Raw genomic sequence first — 17,717 nt, forward strand, 5'->3', positions numbered from 1 at the left:
CAGGCTTCTCTCCACAGCGGGCCCTTTGTTCTCTGAAGCCCCCGTGGACATGACGGCTAATGTAGGGGAGAACATCACCCTCCCGTGCGTGGCCCGAGGTTTCCCGCGACCGACATTGACCTGGTACGCACAAGACGGGAGACCTATCCTCGCAAGGGAAGAGACCCACGGTAGAAAAATGCAGCTGCAGAATGGATTCCTCCTAATTCAGAGTGAGTTGCCCCATGAACTTTACGGTTGGCTTAGACCACTAGTACTTCTTATATATTTTCTGTTACGCCCCCCCCCCGAGGAAGAAGAAAATATTTCATGCCCACTCTCCACCGTGACTGTAAATAGTAACATTTGTCTAAAAAATTGTTATGACTTTACCTCAGCATAACATTGTAAGATGATTAACATTAAAGGAAACAACACACCAGTCTCTCCTCGAGAGAGATTAACACCCAAACCAAACTAAATTCAGCGGGCTGCAACATTTAAATAGCCCTCACAAAGACATTTATGTATTGTATTGGAAGAAATGACTAATCTTGACCGCTGTAACTCGTTTGTACTCCTGGGACTAAATGTTTATTAACCCTATGGAGTGTACTTAATTTTCTAGCCATAGAGTAGCTAAAGAACGTCACGGGTTGAAGCGGAAGTATTCGGACACATTGTATCACAATACAAACAGCTCAGTTTTCATCGCAAAATTCCACAGTATTCTGGACATCTGTGTTGGTGAATCTTTTGCAATTTGTTTAATGAACAATGGAGACTGCAAAGAAGAAAGCTGTAGGTGGGATCGGTGTATTAGCGGCTGGCTGCAGCAACACAACCAGGAGGACTTTGAGTTGGATAGCAGACGCGCTATCCGACGCTAGCCGCCGACCGCATCGATGATCGGGTGAAGTCCTTCGTCGCGTCGTCGATCGCTGGAACGCAGGTGAGCACGGGTGTTGATGAGCAGATGAGGGCTGGCGTAGGTGGAGCGCTAATGTTTTTATCATAGCTCTGACAAGGTCCCGTAGCTAAGTTAGCTTCAATGACTTCATTAGCAACAGCATTGCTAGGCTTCGACAGGCGGCACAGCATTAACCGTGTGGTTACAGGTCCAGTGTTTGGTTCGGTGTCTCCTGATAGTAGTATTGTTGATCTTCTGTCTATCCTTCCAGTCAGGGGCTTATTTCTTTTGTTTCTATCTGCATTTAAGCACGATGCTATCACGTTAGCTCCGTAGCTAAAGTGCTTCACCGATGTATTGTCGTGGAGATAAAAGTCACTGTGAATGTCCATTTCGCGTTCTCGACTCTCATTTTCAAGAGGATGTAGTATCCGAGGTGGTTTAAAATACAAATCCGTGATCCACAATAGAAAAAGGAGAAAGTGTTGAATCCAATGAGCCCCTTTACCTAAGTTACGGTCAGAGCGAAAAAAGATACGTCCTACACTGCACTCTAGTCCTTCACTCTCACGTTCCTCATCCACAAATCTTTCATCCTCGCTCAAATTAATGGGGTAATCATCCGAATCGCTCTCGCTGCTGGTGTAAACAATGGGGAAATGTGAGGAGCCCTTCAACCTGCGACGTCACGCTACTTCCGGTACAGGCAAGGCTTTTTTTATCAGCGACCAAAAGTTACGAACTTTATCGTCGATGTTCTCTACTAAATTCTTTCAGCAAAAATATGGCAATATCGCGAAATGATCAAGTATGACACATAGAATGGATCTGCTATCCCTGTTTAAATTTAAAAAAATCATTTCAGTAGGCCTTTAATATACCATTGATGTTTTTTCGTTTGTTTTATGAAAGTTGATTTTGCACTATTAAGTTATATAAGCGTTGCTTGTTCCATATTAAGTGTTAAAGCAAATCAGTGTAGCCAACTGAGCAATAATTAACGTTTTATTCATGCACTTTCTCTTGCTACTTCAAGGCTTGAATGTTTGATTCATTCATTATTGTTATTTTATTTTTAAATTTATTTTTAGCCTGTGGAAAAAGTTTATTTTGATATTTACCTCAGAAGGCTGCAAATAGAAAAGAGGCATTCAAATTGTATTTAAATTTTATTTCATATGCCATTGATATTTTTTAATTATTATTATTATTATTATTATTTGAAACTGGATTTTGCATGTCACTATAAAGTTATATAAGCCTTGCTTGTTCAATATACAATGCAAAACTTGTTTGGGTCCCTATTAAAAGGTTAATTTGTTCAGTTTTACATTTTGGCCCACTCTGTATTTGAGTTTGACACCCCTGCCCTAACCACAAGGCCACTGAGCAGGTTTTATCCCTTGCCTCGAGAGATCTGGCTTATTATTATTAAGGTGTCTCCATGGGCTGTAGGAGGCTTATTTAGAGCCAAACTATTTCAGAAATTGGACTAATTTAGTGCATGGACACGTACATAATGAATGTTTGCTGGTGGCCAGACAGGTTGTGGGTGAAAATTGGCAGTAACGTTTCCGTCCGTCCGCCCCATGTGGAGTGAATGAATTATGGTTCATCAGTGTCACACGCTTTGATTCACTAGAAAAAAAAGCGCTATATAAATTGAATCTATTAATATTAATATCATTGTCGTGGACTATTGTGGAGAAAAATGGTGACATTTGCATGGGCTGCTTCCTCTGTTACACTTGGATGGATCCAGTTTGTGGCATCTGTCAAACATCTTGAGGCTGGTGTGCTGCGTATGGCTTTATTGTTCTTCCTGCATTTATTTGAAAAGTGTTTGTCAGCCTCTGCACTCCCACTGCTTGAAAGTTAAAATGTCTTGTCATCATCTGTTTCAACTTTGGCTCGTTTTTTTCTGAGCACATGAGCCGAATAACATGTTCATCTTCCGGCATGACTGAGTGAGACATGTGTCAGCTCACTGACGGCACAGCCGAACCCATTAATCCCGTTAGTTTCTATTTTTAACACCTAATTACAGCGCAGTCAAACCAATAAGACCACTTGTTATTGAAGCGACGACTTGTTTTCTCTCCCGATGTAGGCTTGCTGCTTATCTCCACTGTGCAGAGGGTGCTCTGTTGTTCTGTATGAAGTGTCCGCATTCATGCACTGCAAACAGTCAGTGTTCAAAAACAAGGAAAAAAAATACGAAAATTTGGGGTATTTTATTTGAACTAAGCAAAATTATCTGCCAATAGAACAAGAAAATTTGGCTTGTCAAGACTTTCCAAAACAAGTAAAATTAAAGCTGCAAGCAGCGATGGACGGGACCGACTTTGAGGGCTCATAAAATCCAAACCGGAGCAGCAATTAAAACTCGTTCATCAACTTTTAATCAGAAGGGTTCAATCTCTCTCCTGTGCTAATTTGAAGCCGACACGACAAACGCGCTCAGAGGATATAATGTTTGAAAAAAGGTGACTGTTTTTACACAACTTTTGTTTTGAAGGGGGAATTGCAAACTTCCTGTTGATTTTTGCTGGGGGTTGTCGGTGTATGAAATCTAGGTCTAAGTGAGACCTACATAGAGGTTTTTGTTTCATGTCTCTACAACATTCCTACTGGGAGTTAGAGGCAGTTTTGTCTGTGTTTTCTTCCTAGGGGGCGCTAAAGCGCAATGTTGAGTTTTGGGGTTTGATTTTTTGATTAGATCGCAATTTTTGCCAGTCCTGGTGTGTGTGTCCAATTTGGTGAGTTTTGAAGCATGTTAAGGGGGTCAAATTACAGCTCAAAGAGGCGGCGGTATAATAATAAAACGCTAAAAATTCAATAGGGTCCTCTGTCCCAAAGGGAATCGGTCCCTAATTAGCTAACCTCAATGAACCCAAAAATACTTTTAAAATAAGTATTTTCTCACTAATAACAACTGCACTACTATATGAGTATGTATTTTCTATTGTTTCATTGAAAATAAAACAGCAAAGTCCATTTGGCTGTCATCTGTTTTAATATGAGACACAATTGTGTCAAAGTCATGATTTTTTTTTTTTTACATGCTTGAAATAAGAAATTATTACTTTAAAAAAGTAGTTTTATACTTTTGAGTGTTGATGACACAGCTTTGCAACAGTTGATATTCTAGTTTCAAGCATGTTTTACTCAATATAGGTCATAACATCTCAGCAACAAGCTGTAATATATAATATATAATATATAATTATTAATATTGCTACTACGGATAATTTCAACAAAAACTCCTCAAAACAGCCCACTACCTATAATATGGGCTTTTTAAATATAAGATCACTGTCTCCCAAAACGTTATTAGTTAATGAGGTCATTAGAGACAACAATCTTAACGTCATTGGTCTCAGCGAAACCTGGCTCAAACCAGACGATTTTTTTGCGCTGAATGAGGCATCTCCTCCTAACTATACGAATGCACATATTGCCCATCCCCTTAAAAAAAAAGGGGGGGGGGGGGTCGCACTAATATACAATGAAAACTTTAACCTTATCCCTAACCTAAATAATAAATATAAATAATTCTAATTAGAACAGTTCTCTTAAAACAAATAGTTCCGTCAGTTATGATTCACATAATGAGGTGAATAATATCTTATTTTGAATCAAATTCAAGATGTCTAGTAGAATTCTTCTTCCTCGTACTTTGTAAATATTTTTTAGCTTGAACAGCCTCTTAAACTGGATCATAATAGTACAAAACCCAAAACCAGTGAGGTTGGCATGTTGCGTTATTCATAAATAAAAACAGAATACAATGATTTGCAAATCCTTTTCAACTTATATTCAATTGAATTGACCGCAAAGACAAAATATTTAATGTTCGAACTGAGAAATTTAATTTTTTTGGCAAATAATCCATAACTTAGAATTAAATGGCAGCAACACATTCCAAAAAAGTTGGCACAGGGGCATTTTTACCACTGTGTTACATGACCTTACCTTTTAACAACACTCAGTAAACGTTTGGGAACTGAGGAGACCAATTTTTGAAGCTTTTCAAGTGGAATTTTTTCCCATTCTTGCTTGATGTACAGCTCAAATTGTTCAACAGTCCGGGGGTCTCCGTTGTGGTATTTTACGCTTCATATTGGGCCACACATTTTCAATGGGAGACAGGTCTGGACTACAGGCAAACCCAGTCTAGTACCCGCACTTTTTTACTACAAAGCCACACTGTTGCAGAATGTGGCTTGGCATTGTCTTGCTGAAATAAGCAGGGGCGTCCATGATAACGTTGCTTGGATGTATGTACCTTTCAGCATTAATGGTGCCTTCACAGATGTGAAAGTTAACCATGCCTTGGGCACTGATACACCCTCATACCATCACAGATACTGGCTTTTACATTGGTGGACTTCTTTGCTTAAATCATTCCATAATTTAATCCCACATATTGATATACTAAACGTTTTAAGTGTTGTACGTGCATACAAATGTTTAGGTTTCATTTTCCTCTAAGGTTATATTCCTCCACTTTTGTTGAGAAGAAGTGTTGTATGTTCTTGGGTAGCAGATTATAGTTTGCTTTGTGCATAGTTTTTGCTGTTTGTGTTACACCCCTAAAATGACAAAACGTAATCTCTTCGGTGCAATATTTATTCAAGAAACCCACGGTTCATATTACAGGCATTTTCTGATATCCTTTTCCCCGCTATCACAGTTCCACTTCCTGTTTCCTTCCCGAGCATGCGCTTTACACACATAACCTAAGAAATGACGCAGCTCCCCTTCCCAATACTCATAACCAATCATACATGGAAATGAATATGAAAAATGAAGAACATTACATAATACATTTAACAAAAAACTGAATAAGTATTATTCTATTTATGCATCATAATACAACTTTAGATTTTACATCCAACTCTAGTTTCAGGGTGCTACACCTGCAAATGCAGGTTACATTTTAATATGTTTGACTCAAATAAACAGATTGTATGTTCTCTATATCCAACATTATGTATTATTCTAACTCAGTGGTTCTTAACCTTGTTGGAGGTACCGAACCCCACCAGCTTCATAAGCGCATTCACCGAACCCTTCTTTAATGAAATATATATATATATATATATATATGTTTTCAAATTCAAGACAAAGTTATATGGTTTTTTTTCCAGTGCACAAAATGAACCATGCATGAACATCCCCTTGTTCAAAGAACAAAACCAACACAGTGCATGAACTCACAACAAATCAGTGTGACTTCAACTGTTGCCATATCCATAATACGCCGATAGGGAGAAGTCTTTATCTACACGATGAGTCGGGTGTGTCTCGACCTCCGCGGCGGAGGGTCCGCCGAACACCTGAGGCCGACTCACCGAACCCCTAGGGTTCGATCGAACCCAGGTTAAGAACCACTGTTCTAACTGATCTTTTTTGTAACACGGTTAATGAATGAAGTGTACTTTTGTGGTTATTTCCCCATATTTCTTCACGGTAACTCAGATATGGTAACACTAGCGGGCAGTAGAGAATATGAAGTGATTTTTGGTCAAGAACATGTTTTGCCTTATTTATTATTGAAATATTTTTGCCACTTTAAGTTGTAAATTTTTTATACGAGATTCCCAGTTCATTGTATCATCTATTATTACTCCAAAAAAATTGCTTTCTTTCGCTCTGTCAATATCTACTCCAGCTATTAGTTTTTACATTTTTAAATGTCTAAACAACCTTGCGCCAACATATCTCTCCGACCTCCTTCAGCCCCACCCGATCCCTAAGATCAGCCGATCAGCTGCTACTGACGGTCCCTGACACAAGGCTGAAGCTTAGAGGTGACAGAGCTTTCGCCGCTGCTGCTCCCAAGCTCTGGAACGACCTACCTCTGAGTGTTAGACAAGCTTCCTCTCTTCCTGTTTTTAAATATCTCTTAAAAACATACACTACCGTTCAAAAGTTTGGGGTCACATTGAAATGTCCTTATTTTTGAAGGAAAAGCACTGTACTTTTCAATGAAGATAACTTTAAACTAGTCTTAACTTTAAAGAAATACACTCTATAGATTGCTAATGTGGTAAATGACTATTCTAGCTGCAAATGTCTGGTTTTTGGTGCAATATCTACATAGGTGTATAGAAACCCATTTCCAGCAACTATCACTCCAGTGTTCTAATGGTACAATGTGATTGCTCATTGGCTCAGAAGGCTAATTGATGATCAGAAAACCCTTGTGCAATCATGTTCACACATCTGAAAACAGTTTAGCTCCTTACAGAAGCTACAAAACTGACCTTCCTTTGAGCAGATTGAGTTTCTGGAGCATCACATTTGTGGGGTCAATTAAACGCTCAAAATGGCCAGAAAAAGAGAACTTTCATCTGAAACTCGACAGTCTATTCTTGTTCTTAGAAATGAAGGCTATTCCACAAACTTGTTTGGGTGACCCCAAACTTTTGAACGGTAGTGTACTTTTATTCCATGGCTTTTAACACTGAGTGATATCCATCCTGCATTGGCGCCCCATAATACACCTGCTGTGAACCTGTTTTTATGTTTTTGTTTTTATGTTTTATTTATTTATTTTTTATCGTGTTCTGTTTGTGTTGTGTTGTGTTTGCTCGGTTCTCGTATTATCTTTTAACCTGCCCATTGTACAGCACTTTGGCTACCCCTGTGGTACATTTTAAATGTGCTTTATAAATAAAGTTGATTTGATTTGATTTGATTTGACTTTCTCTTCTACTGTTACAAAAATTGCATTATTCTAGTTGTACTGAGATTAAAAGCTAGTCTGCTTTTGTCAAACCATCTCTTTAATTTCTTATGTTATTATTTGTTGAATGTTGAATTAATTATGTTGAAATTTACTTCAGGTGTCTGGCTGGATGATGAAGGGCTCTACATCTGTGAGGCCAAGAACCAGTTCGGAAGCATCACAACCGAGGCCAGAGTTAGTGTCACTGGACTAGGTAGGCTTGATCAAGACATGCTATTCCCTCTGATATTGACGCTTCTCGGTACCTAATGTGTATTCCTCCATTATTTGCAGAGCCCCCTCTCTTAGCTCAAGGTGCCCCTATCATCACCACTGCCATTGGTCAATCTTTGAGTATCCCTTGTATGCTCTTGGATGGGATACCTCTACCAGAAAGACACTGGTCAAAAAATGGAAAACCTGTAAGTCTGGCTAAAGTCTCTTCATATTTGTTTTTCTGTGACTGTGAACTTCTTCCCTCCGCAAAGGTTCCGCTGAATGGGAAAATGTTTGTGAGGAGTGATGGAAGTTTGCACATTGAGAGACCCGTCCCAGAGGATGCTGGGACATACGTGTGTACGGCGGTGAACGTAGTCGGCTCCATGAACATCACAGCGAGCCTTGAGGTGCATGGTAAGTCGTCCTCGTTTTTCTGAAGTCAATGTCAGTGACATGACCACCTGCTGCCAGTGGTGAGAGACTTCCATTCGGCTCATGAAAGCGTAATGACAGACGAGCCAGATTATGGTTCATCATCAGTTTGTAATGAAGAAATGCCTGGAGTGCCGAAACAGTCAGCCTTCTAAGGCCAGCGATAATTCTGTGGGCCTGACAAATAGTCAGCTGTGCTTTGTGGCCTTCTTCTTTCCCAGTGCCCCCCGAGATCAACGCCGGGCCCTACCGCTACATAGCCAATGAAGGTGTAGCCATCACATTATCATGCGAGACAAGCGGCGTTCCCAAGCCAACTGTGGCCTGGTCCAAGGTAGGTCGTAGTCTCATAATAATGCTTATTACGGCCTGCAAAATACCCCGACATTATGGAGAGAAGTTAACATTTTGATTCATTTCATTTTAATCAATTTTAATGGATGGGTGGATAATTATTATGAAGGAAGCCCAGAACATACCCTTACAAATGAACAAATTTGTTACAAAAGTAAATGAATAGTCAAATCATTTGAAATATATACAACATAAAGAATAGATATGGAAATTGTTTCCCTTATTTAATACACGTCTATATACTTTTAGTTGCACAAAACATATCATCTATCTTTCCATCCATCTATCTTTCTACGCATCCATCTTGGTGTCCACCCTGAGATCGGTAGGTCGTGAGTTCAAACCCCGGCCGAGTCATACCAAAGACTATAAAAATGGGACCCATTACCTCCCTGCTTGGCACTCAACATCAAGGGTTAGAATTGGGGGTTAAATCACTAAAATGATTCCCGAGTGCGGCCACCGCTGCTGCTCACTGCTCCAAAGCATTCACACATATGGTTTTCTACACCAAAATACATCTATTTATTAAACTTCTTCAACTTCTTCTTCTTCTTCTTCTCCAGATTTTGCCGTGCTCTACCTTCCACATTTTTCACCCAATTCAAACCGTTCCAACTTTAAACTGTTCAGCCCATTCGGGAATCGCGGGCTTTCCCTTGAAAAATTCCAAAAATTCCCAGATTTCCCAGAATTCCAGGTTTCCCGGGACATTTTTCCCATTCAAAATGAATGGGCCATATTTCAAACTTCCGCCATTTCCACATTTTGCAACCAATTCAAAGCATTTCACCTTCAACACATTCCACCATCCTGGACATTCAAAATACCCTTTTTCCAAGTTAAAAAAAATTCCAGGATTTTCCAGAATTTCCTGTTTTTCCAAAGCCCTAGTTCCACCCTTTTTTCTGGCGACTACTCCTCCTACATTTTTCAACCCACTTCAACCGTTCTACAGTCAAAACATTCCTCTTAATTAGGACAAAAAAACAAGTTGTTTTTTGAACAGGAAAAATTCCCGTTTTTTTTTTTTAAATTCCAGGAATTCTGTAATACCATTTCTCAATTCAACATTTCTCGACCGATTTGAAAAATTTCAACACCAACCATTTCGACTCATTCAGACTATTGAAGTTTTTTTTTTACCATTTTCAAAAAAATTCCCGCTTTTACCGAAATTCCCAAATTTGGGGGGAATTCCAACTTAAACCAATGGGACATTTTTCAAAGTTCCACAATTCCCACATTTTCCATCCGATTCAAACCGTTCCAACTCCAAAATATTCAGCCTGTTCAAAATGGTGTGCTCTCCTTCAACAATTTAAAAAATTCCCGCATTTCCAAGAATTCCCAGCTTTCAGGGACATTTTCCCCATTCAAACTGAATTGTCCATTTTTTAAACTTTCACAATTCGCACATTTTTCAACTTATTCAAACCATTCCAACATAGACTTTCCCAAGTTCCAAACCAAATTCCGTTTTTCCTGGAAATTCAAACAAACTCTTCAATATTCAAATCATTCCAACATTCAAACTATTCTTACATTCATACTACAGTCTGTCAGCATTTCAGTACAACTTCAGCATTGGAGCATTCACACGCAATTCCTTCAGGACTTGCCTTATCTAGTTAATGAATATGATTAAAACCAAGAGTAATATTACACTGCAAAAAGTCAGTGTTCAAAAACAAGAAAAAAAAATACAAATATGAGGGGTATTTTATTTGAACTAAGCAAAATTATCTGCCAATAGAACAAGAATATTTGGCTTGTCAAGACTTTCTAAAACAAGTAAAATTAGCTAACCTCAATGAACCCAAAAATACCTTAAAATAAGTATATTCTCACTAATAACAAGTGCACTTTTCTTGGTAGAAAAAAAAAGACACCTTTTTGCTCAATATGTTGAAAAATGTTCTTAAATTAAGTAAATGCTAGTGCCATTATCTTGACATAATGATATGCGCTCGGCAATTACATTTCTTAAAACCAGCAAATTTATACTAAAAACTAATTTATTGTTCTTAATGGAAAGGCAACAAGGCAACCGCTTGTTACTCTCGGGGTCTCCTAGCCGCTCAGGCAAATCATATGGTCTAAAATGCATTTTTCCATCGATAACATGACATCATCGCACCAAGTGCGCCCTCTTTCAGTCAATTAGTGCGCATATATACAGCCCGGCCCCCGGCCAAATTTTTTTAAACTGTAATTTTGAAGAATTTATCTGAATGTGCATGAACTATTTCTGTTCAAAATTGTTTGAAATGTCACATGTTAAATGTTTAAATATTAACTGTCAGTTTACTGTACTGTGCCAACTGTACTACTATATCAGTACGTATTTTCTCTTGTTTCATTGAAAATAAAACTGCAAAGTCCATTTGGCTGTCATCTGTTTTAATTATGAGACACAATTGTGTCAAAGTCATGATTTTTTTTTTCATGCTTGAAATAAGAAATTATTACTTTGAAAAAGTAGTTTTATACTTATGAGTGTTGACGACACAGCTTTGCAACAGTTGATATTCTAGTTTCAAGCATGTTTTACTCAATATACACTACCGTTCAAAAGTTTGGGGTCACCCAAACAATTTTGTGGATTAGCCTTCATTTCTAAGAACAAGAATAGACTGTCCAGTTTCAGATGAAAGTTCTCTTTTTCTGGCCATTTTGAGCGTTTAATTGACCCCACAAATGTGATGCTCCAGAAACTCAATCTGCTCAAAGGAAGGTCAGTTTTGTAGCTTCTGTAACGAGCTAAACTGTTTTCAGATGTGTGAACATGATTGCACAAGGGTTTTCTAATCATCAATTAGCCTTCTGAGCCAATGAGCAAACACATTGTACCATTAGAACACTGGAGTGATAGTTGCTGGAAATGGGCCTCTATACACCTATGTAGATATTGCACCAAAACCAGACATTTGCAGCTAGAATAGTCATTTACCACATTAGCAATGTATAGAGTGTATTTCTTTAAAGTTAAGACTAGTTTAAAGTTATCTTCATTGAAAAGTACAGTGCTTTTCCTTCAAAAATAAGGACATTTCAATGTGACCCCAAACTTTTGAACGGTAATGTAGGTCATACAATCTTAGCAACTCTCTTACTGAGATAATTTAGGACCAAAACACTTAAAACAAGTAAAACACTCTCACATAGAATCTGCTTAGTGAGAAGAATTATCTTATCAGACAGAAAATAAGCAAATATCACCCTTATTTGAGATATTTCATCTTACTTAGATTTCAGTTTTTGCAGTGTACTATGTCAGTGTTAACATTTGAGTGGTCCCCTTTGTTGTAGAAAAGTTGGGCCCTGAGGTCAAAAAGCTTAAGATCCCCTGATTTAAGTGAATATCCCTGGTATATATTGTCTACTATAATAATGTTAGTGGTCTTGAGATGACATACAATGGATTTAATCCTTGAAATGTATTGACATGAAATCATTAATTGCTAATGAATGAATATACAGTTACACATATGAAATATTTGACCAGTTCTTAGTATGCACAGTCCAGCATCCTCAGAAAGGTATTCTCGTCAAGTCTCGCCCTAATGAAGGCGCATTTGTTTTTGTTTCCCCCGTCCTCAGACATGCACGGTTTATGGTTCTCCTTGCACCAATTATTACAGCTTGTTCAGCTCTGTTCTGTTTGCTTACCATTGCTATCATTTGCTTATATAGTGCTTTCTAATGTGTAAAGCATGAACGCTTTCCTGTACTTGTAAATGCCACTTACATGCCGGGGCTTTGAGCCAAATGTATATTCCCCATTGCTTTTTCCCTAAACAATTTCAGCAGAGTACTGCACGCTTGTTTTTCTTGCCAGATAAGCATGAATCTGTAAAAGCTATTTAATGTTCAAAGCAAGTGCAAATGCGGCGAGCTACATTCATGTGTGTTTCGTACTGGGGATAGAGAGTGGGTTAAAGGGGGGCTTTGTAATTATATTAGACATCAAAGGTTTGGCTGTTAACCTGAAGTGAATCTCAGTGTCCCTGCGCTCTCATGTGTGGACAGATACAGTACATTCTGCTTTAATGCCTGCTCTCGCTTCAGGGAAGACAACCTCTGCCTCGGGACAGTGCCTCGCTTCAGGCTGACCCGAACGGATACCTCCACATCCCCCACCCCACCACTGACGATGCGGGAATATACGTCTGCACCGCCTCCAGCTCTGTGGGTTACGCCAGTCGAGAAATCCAGCTGAGTGTTAACAGTACGGCAAACACATGTCTCACTAACAGCAGTTTCCATGAACGCTTACTCACTCTCTCTCTCCCCCCCCCCCCCCAATCTTCCCAGCCATGCCTGAGATAATGGGAGTGAGTAGCCATGACAGAACAGTAAAAATGGTAGCAGAAGTGGGAACTGAGGTAGTTCTGCCTTGTGAGGCCCAAGGGAGTCCGTCTCCACTCGTCACGTGGAGCAGAAATGGGCATCCCATCCCTCCGGTCACAGCTGGGTAAGTGAAAGGCTCACAGCACACTGCAAAAAGTCAGTGTTCAAAAACAAGAAAAAAACAAAACAAAAATTAGGGGTATTTTACTTGAACTAAGCAAAATTATCTGCCAATAGAACAAGAAAATTTGGCTTGTCAAGACTTTCCAAAACAAGTCAAATTAAAGCTGCAAGCAGCGATGGGCGGGACCGACTTTGACGGCACATAAAATCCAAACCGGAGCAGTAATTAAAACTCATCAACTTTTAATCAGAAGGGTTCAATCTCTCTCCTGTGCTAGTTTGAAGCCGACACGACAAACGCGCTCAGAGGAGGTAATGTTTGAAAAAAGGTGACTTGTTTTTACACAACTTTTGTTTTGAAGGGGGAATTGCAAACTTCCTGTTGATTTTATGCTGAAAGATGTCAGTGTAGGAAATCTAGGTCTAAGTGAGACCTGCATAGAGGTTTTTGTTTCATGTCTCTACGACATTCCTACTGGAAGTTACAGGCAGTTTTGTCTGTGTTTTCTTCCGAGGAGCAGTTTTGTCTGTGTTTTCTTCCTAGAGGGCGCTAGAGCGCAATTTTGAGTTTTGGCGTTTGGTTTTTTTATTAGATCGCAATTTTCGCCAGTCCTGATGTGCGTGTCCAGTTTGGTGAGTTTTGAAGCATGTTAAGGGGGTCAAATTACAGCTCAAAGAGGCAAAGGTGACTGTTTTTACTAAACTTTTGTTTTGAAGGGGGAATTGAAAACTTCCTGTTGATTTTATGCTGAAAGATGTCAGTGTATGAAATCTAGGTCTAAGTGAGACCTGCATAGAGGTTTTTGTTTCATGTCTCTACGACATTCCTACTGGAAGTTACAGGCAGTTTTGTCTGTTTTCTTCCGAGGAGCAGTTTTGTCTGTGTTTTCTTCCTAGAGGGCGCTAGAGCGCAATTTTGAGTTTTGGTTTTTTTTTTTTTTTATTAGATCGCAATTTTCGCCAGTCCTGATGTGTGTGTCCAGTTTGGTGAGTTTTGAAGCATGTTAAGGGGGTCAAATTACAGCTCAAAGAGGCAAAGGTGACTGTTTTTACTAAACTTTTGTTTTGAAGGGGGAATTGCAAACTTGCTGTTGATTTTTGATGAAGGATGTCAGTGTATGAAATCTAAGTCTAAGTGAGAGCTACATAGAGGTTTTTGTTTCATGTCTCTACGACATTCCTACTGGAAGTTACAGGCAGTTTTGTCTGTGTTTTCTTCCTAGGAGCAGTTTTGTCTGTGTTTTCTTCCTAGGGGGCGCTAGAGCGCAATTTTGAGTTTTGGGGTTTGTTTTTTTTATTAGATTGCAATTTTTGCTAGTCCTGATGTGTGTGTCCAGTTTGGTGAGTTTTGAAGCATGTTAAGGGGGTCAAATTACAGCTCAAAGAGGCAAAGGTGACTGTTTTTACTAAACTTTTGTTTTGAAGGGGGAATTGCAAACTTGCTGTTGATTTTTGATGAAGGATGTCAGTGTATGAAATCTAGGTCTAAGTGAGAGCTACATAGAGGTTTTTGTTTCATGTCTCTACGACATTCCTACTGGAAGTTACAGGCAGTTTTGTCTGTGTTTTCTTCCTAGGAGCAGTTTTGTCTGTGTTTTCTTCCTAGAGGGCGCTAGAGCGCAATTTTGAGTTATGGGGTTTGGTTTTTTTATTAGATCGCAATTTTCGCCAGTCCTGATGTGTGTGTCCAGTTTGGTGAGTTTTGAAGCATGTTAAGGGGGTCAAATTACAGCTCAAAGAGGCAAAGGTGACTGTTTTTACTAAACTTTTGTTTTGAAGGGGGAATTGCAAACTTCCTGTTGATTTTTGCTGAAGAATGTCAGTGTATGAAATCTAGGTCTAAGTGAGACCTGCATAGAGGTTTTTGTTTCATGTCTCTACGACATTCGTACTGGAAGTTACAGGCAGTTTTGTCTGTGTTTTCTTCCGAGGAGCAGTTTTGTCTGTGTTTTCTTCCTAGAAGGCGCTAGAGCGCAATTTTGAGTTTTGGTGTTTGGTTTTTTTATTAGATCGCAATTTTCGCCAGTCCTGATGTGTGTGTCCAGTTTGGTGAGTTTTGAAGCATGTTAAGGGGGTCAAATTACAGCTCAAAGACGCAAAGGTGACTGTTTTTACTAAACTTTTGTTTTGAAGGGGGAATTGCAAACTTGCTGTTGATTTTTGATGAAGGATGTCAGTGTATGAAATCTAGGTCTAAGGGAGAGCTACATAGAGGTTTTTGTTTCATGTCTCTACAACATTCCTACTGGAAGTTACAGGCAGTTTTGTCTGTGTTTTCTTCCTAGGAGCAGTTTTGTCTGTGTTTTCTTCCTAGGGGGCGCTAGAGCGCAATTTTGAGTTTTGGGGTTTGGTTTTTTTATTAGATCGCAATTTTCGCCAATCCTGATGTGTGTGTCCAGTTTGGTGAGTTTTGAAGCATGTTAAGGGGGTCAAATTACAGCTCAAAGAGGCAAAGGTGACTGTTTTTACTAAACTTTTGTTTTGAAGGGGGAATTGCAAACTTCCTGTTGAATTTTGCTGAAGAATGTCAGTGTATGAAATCTAGGTCTAAGTGAGAGCTACATAGAGGTTTTTGTTTCATGTTTCTACGACATTCCTACTGGAAGTTAGAGGCAGTTTTGTCTGTGTTTTCTTCCTAGGAGCAGTTTTGTCTGTGTTTTCTTCCTAGAAGGCGCTAGAGCGCAATTTTGAGTTTTGGTGTTTGGTTTTTTTATTAGATCGCAATTTTCGTCAGTCCTGATGTGTGTGTCCAGTTTGGTGAGTTTTGAAGCATGTTAAGGGGGTCAAATTACAGCTCAAAGAGGCAAAGGTGACTGTTTTTACTAAACTTTTGTTTTGAAGGGGGAATTGCAAACTTGCTGTTGATTTTTGATGAAGGATGTCAGTGTATGAAATCTAGGTCTAAGTGAGAGCTACATAGAGGTTTTTGTTTCATGTCTCTACGACATTCTTACTGGAAGTTACAGGCAGTTTTGTCTGTTTTCTTCCTAGGAGCAGTTTTGTCTGTGTTTTCTTCCTAGGGGGCGCTAGAGCGCAATTTTGAGTTTTGGGGTTTGGTTTTTTTATTAGATTGCAATTTTCGCCAGTCCTGATGTGTGTGTCCAGTTTGGTGAGTTTTGAAGCATGTTAAGGGGGTCAAATTACAGCTCAAAGAGGCAAAGGTGACTGTTTTTACTAAACTTTTGTTTTGAAGGGGGAATTGCAAACTTGCTGTTGATTTTTGATGAAGGATGTCAGTGTATGAAATCTAAGTGTAAGTGAGAGCTACATAGAGGTTTTTGTTTCATGTCTCTACGACATTCCTACTGGAAGTTACAGGCAGTTTTGTCTGTGTTTTCTTCCTAGGAGCAGTTTTGTCTGTGTTTTCTTCCTAGGGGGCGCTAGAGCGCAATTTTGAGTTTTGGGGTTTGTTTTTTTTATTAGATTGCAATTTTTGCTAGTCCTGATGTGTGTGTCCAGTTTGGTGAGTTTTGAAGCATGTTAAGGGGGTCAAATTACAGCTCAAAGAGGCAAAGGTGACTGTTTTTACTAAACTTTTGTTTTGAAGGGGGAATTGCAAACTTGCTGTTGATTTTTGATGAAGGATGTCAGTGTATGAAATCTAGGTCTAAGTGAGAGCTACATAGAGGTTTTTGTTTCATGTCTCTACGACATTCCTACTGGAAGTTACAGGCAGTTTTGTCTGTGTTTTCTTCCTAGGAGCAGTTTTGTCTGTGTTTTCTTCCTAGAGGGCGCTAGAGCGCAATTTTGAGTTATGGGGTTTGGTTTTTTTATTAGATCGCAATTTTCGCCAGTCCTGATGTGTGTGTCCAGTTTGGTGAGTTTTGAAGCATGTTAAGGGGGTCAAATTACAGCTCAAAGAGGCAAAGGTGACTGTTTTTACTAAACTTTTGTTTTGAAGGGGGAATTGCAAACTTCCTGTTGATTTTTGCTGAAGAATGTCAGTGTATGAAATCTAGGTCTAAGTGAGACCTGCATAGAGGTTTTTTTTTCATGTCTCTACGACATTCCTACTGGAAGTTACAGGCAGTTTTGTCTATGTTTTCTTCCGAGGAGCAGTTTTGTCTGTGTTTTCTTCCTAGAAGGCGCTAGAGCGCAATTTTGAGTTTTGGTGTTTGGTTTTTTTATTAGATCGCAATTTTTGCCAGTCCTGATGTGTGTGTCCAGTTTGGTGAGTTTTGAAGCATGTTAAGGGGGTCAAATTACAGCTCAAAGACGCAAAGGTGACTGTTTTTACTAAACTTTTGTTTTGAAGGGGGAATTGCAAACTTGCTGTTGATTTTTGATGAAGGATGTCAGTGTATGAAATCTAGGTCTAAGGGAGAGCTACATAGAGGTTTTTGTTTCATGTCTCTACGACATTCCTACTGGAAGTTACAGGCAGTTTTGTCTGTGTTTTCTTCCTAGGAGCAGTTTTGTCTGTGTTTTCTTCCTAGGGGGCGCTAGAGCGCAATTTTGAGTTTTGGGGTTTGGTTTTTTTATTAGATCGCAATTTTCGCCAGTCCTGATGTGTGTGTCCAGTTTGGTGAGTTTTGAAGCATGTTAAGGGGGTCAAATTACAGCTCAAAGAGGCAAAGGTGACTGTTTTTACTAAACTTTTGTTTTGAAGGG

At 39.2% G+C, this 17,717-nt stretch overlaps 1 protein-coding gene across 1 annotated transcript in view; it reads left to right on the forward strand.

The window, feature by feature from the left end:
* hmcn2 (hemicentin 2) overlaps nt 1-17,717 on the forward strand; it is a 185,769-nt gene that overhangs the window by 47,591 nt on the left and 120,461 nt on the right. Inside the window, exons 16-22 of the mRNA XM_062051110.1 lie at nt 18-212; nt 7,744-7,839; nt 7,920-8,047; nt 8,114-8,258; nt 8,498-8,610; nt 12,702-12,861; nt 12,948-13,107. Of these exons, the coding sequence (XP_061907094.1) occupies nt 18-212; nt 7,744-7,839; nt 7,920-8,047; nt 8,114-8,258; nt 8,498-8,610; nt 12,702-12,861; nt 12,948-13,107 (997 nt within the window). The remainder of the gene's footprint in view (nt 1-17; nt 213-7,743; nt 7,840-7,919; nt 8,048-8,113; nt 8,259-8,497; nt 8,611-12,701; nt 12,862-12,947; nt 13,108-17,717) is intronic.

This window comes from Entelurus aequoreus, linkage group LG06, assembly GCF_033978785.1.
Source record: "Entelurus aequoreus isolate RoL-2023_Sb linkage group LG06, RoL_Eaeq_v1.1, whole genome shotgun sequence".
Classification (NCBI taxonomy): domain Eukaryota; kingdom Metazoa; phylum Chordata; class Actinopteri; order Syngnathiformes; family Syngnathidae; genus Entelurus; species Entelurus aequoreus.